General features: G+C 36.8%; 1 protein-coding gene across 1 annotated transcript in view; it reads right to left on the minus strand.

Moving 5' to 3' along the window:
* Positions 1 to 1,423: 1,423 nt before the first annotated feature.
* gudu (Armadillo repeat-containing protein gudu) overlaps positions 1,424 to 2,500 on the minus strand; it is a 37,675-nt gene continuing 36,598 nt past the window's right edge. The window contains 1 exon segment of the mRNA XM_086542133.1: positions 1,424 to 2,406. Within this exon segment, the coding sequence (XP_086398259.1) occupies positions 2,251 to 2,406 (156 nt within the window). The 3' untranslated portion in view covers positions 1,424 to 2,250.

Below are 2,500 nucleotides of genomic sequence, written 5' to 3' on the forward strand. Positions count from 1 at the left end.
AAGACAATTAAAATAACAATATCAATGCTAAACAACATCAATATTAACAACAAAAAATAGATGACGATTATACTGATATTCCTCGCCTTCAACAACGACAACAATAATAAGGACAATGATAATGATAAGGATGATGATAACAATGACAATAATAGCAATGATGATAGTAATAACAATGATAGGGTTAATGATTTGATGAGAATAAGAATGATAATGTTCTTGATGAATATAATGATAATGATGGTGGTAATGTAAATAACGATAACTATACAGAAATTATATTAGTATTAGCCAAATTAAGGAAATAATGAAAAGGATAATAGTAATGGTAATTACGCACCCAACGATAATAAAGATTAGAATACTTAGCTTATTCTACATTTTTCCAGTACAAGTCACAATACGAGAAAAGTCGAAGACAGAAGTTGTTGAGTAATTTGTGATAATCAATCAATAAGTCCTTTAAAATTAATATAGGGATATGCCTACACATCCACATACTGTATCTATTCCCACGCACATATTATCAGAAATCTCATCGTATAAGAAATAAAAAGAATAACAACATGAACCAAACCCTTTCCTTAGCCAACATTTTTTTTTTTTTTTTTTTTTTCTCCATCTGAGGATGCCAAGAACACTACCCTCAGCGTGAGAGTGGATACCAAGTGTCGCTTTTACCTAGCGTGACACCCGGAAATACAACGTCAGACTGGGGTAAGAATATTTCGTAAGCTCTGATGATATTAAGTTGTTAATAGTGGTTTACAAACTTCCATGGGCAGTACCTGGAGGTGCCGCAGTATTCCATATTTGTTATTTGGCAATGTAAGCTATGAATATTGTGTTATGAGCAGCATTAATTCGGGGGGGACAAATAAAGATGCACTCTATTGTAAAGGTAAATATATGTGGGGCACGGGAGCGGGAGAAGGGGGGGTGGGTGGGGGGTAAGTAAAAGGATGCCACAGAAAGGACTGTGTGACTTCAGGTTGCCATAACTGATGAATGAATGTTTGGGTGACACTACTCCGGATGTTTAGAGATATAGATAGATAGGCAGAACTAAATATATAGATTGATAGAGAGAGAGAGAGAGAGAGAGAGAGAGAGAGAGAGAAAGAGAAAGAGAAAGAGAAAGAGAAAGAGAGAGAGAGAGAGAGGGAGGGAGGGAGGGAGAGAGAGAGAGAGAGAGAGAGAGAGAGAGAGAGAGAGAGAGAGAGAGAGAGAGAGAGAGAGAAAATTAATTTTATTACTTCAAATCCATCAATAAAAAAACAATTATTGCTTTTGTCTCTTTATTACACAAATCATCCGATGCAAGCCTAATGGTGTCAACACAGAGAAATGCAGAAAGTAAAAAAGAAAAGAAAAGAAAAAAAAAAAAAAAGAAAAAAATAATAATAATATATATATACAGCAAAACCACAAGTGTTTGCAAAAGCCACCACATAAACAGGCGACCAGGATGATAAAATGACAAATCTAACACTATGATTCAGAGCATTTGATTATTGAAATGATTGCAAACGATAAAATGTTGATTTACTTTAACTCTGACTAAATTAATAGAAAGCAAAATAATATTAGTCATGGATAAAGAGATAAAACATAAACACTTGTAATTATGCCTCTGATACTTGTTATCACATTCCATAATGCACCGAATATTTATTAATATATTCAATAAATGGAATATGATCAAATCGCAAATAACATAATAGTTTTTCATTCTCTAACATAAACCAAGATACTTTTGCTTTTTATTTTATACATTAGCAATCAACTTTAATCAGCGATTTTATGATGAGTTATATTTTCTATAAAAAGTTAGAATGATTATCGATATTAGATATTTTTAACACTCTAATAAGGGCAGCGATCTAGACGAAGACAGAGCAAGACAAAAAAGTCAACATCATAAAGCGGATGGCATATCGCACACTTCTTTACTTCCTCGTCCTCTACACCTCATTCGTTGTCGTTACAAGTCATTCTGCCGATTTTACGTCCCCCCCCTTTTTTTTTTTTTTTTTTTTTTTTTAAGGCTTGCTAGGACTCTTAACCTCCATCTGTCCTCCGTGAGTTCTAAATCCTTGTTACAGGAAGATGTTACATCGATCCTTTCTTCACTCGAAAACAGTCACGCTCTCCACGACGACTTCCTAAGTACGCTCTCTCCTTTCCAGTCGTCGTTCTTGAGTCCCAGCTCGTCGTGACAGATGAATTTCTTCCCAGGCCTTTCTCCAGCTATCGTCTCGAGCTGTGGTTGCCCCTTGGCGTGGACCTGTTCGTGCGGCCTTGGGCTTTACATCGTTGCAGAGCCAGCAGCCGGATGTTCCTGAGGCAGTCGGCGGCCGCTTCCTGCACCACCTCGTCCTCGGAGCCCAGCATTTCAAGGAGGAGCTGAGAGGTTGATAAAAGATAGGGAGGCATTTTAGAAGTAGAGAAAGAGAACGGGAGAAATGGAGCGGGTGGAAGGAAACGGTGTTAAAGACAC

Source organism: Penaeus japonicus, unplaced genomic scaffold (genome assembly GCF_977035675.1).
Source record: "Penaeus japonicus unplaced genomic scaffold, GWHDUDI00000001_assembly GWHDUDI00000012, whole genome shotgun sequence".
In the NCBI taxonomy this organism is placed as follows: Eukaryota; Metazoa; Arthropoda; class Malacostraca; order Decapoda; family Penaeidae; genus Penaeus; species Penaeus japonicus.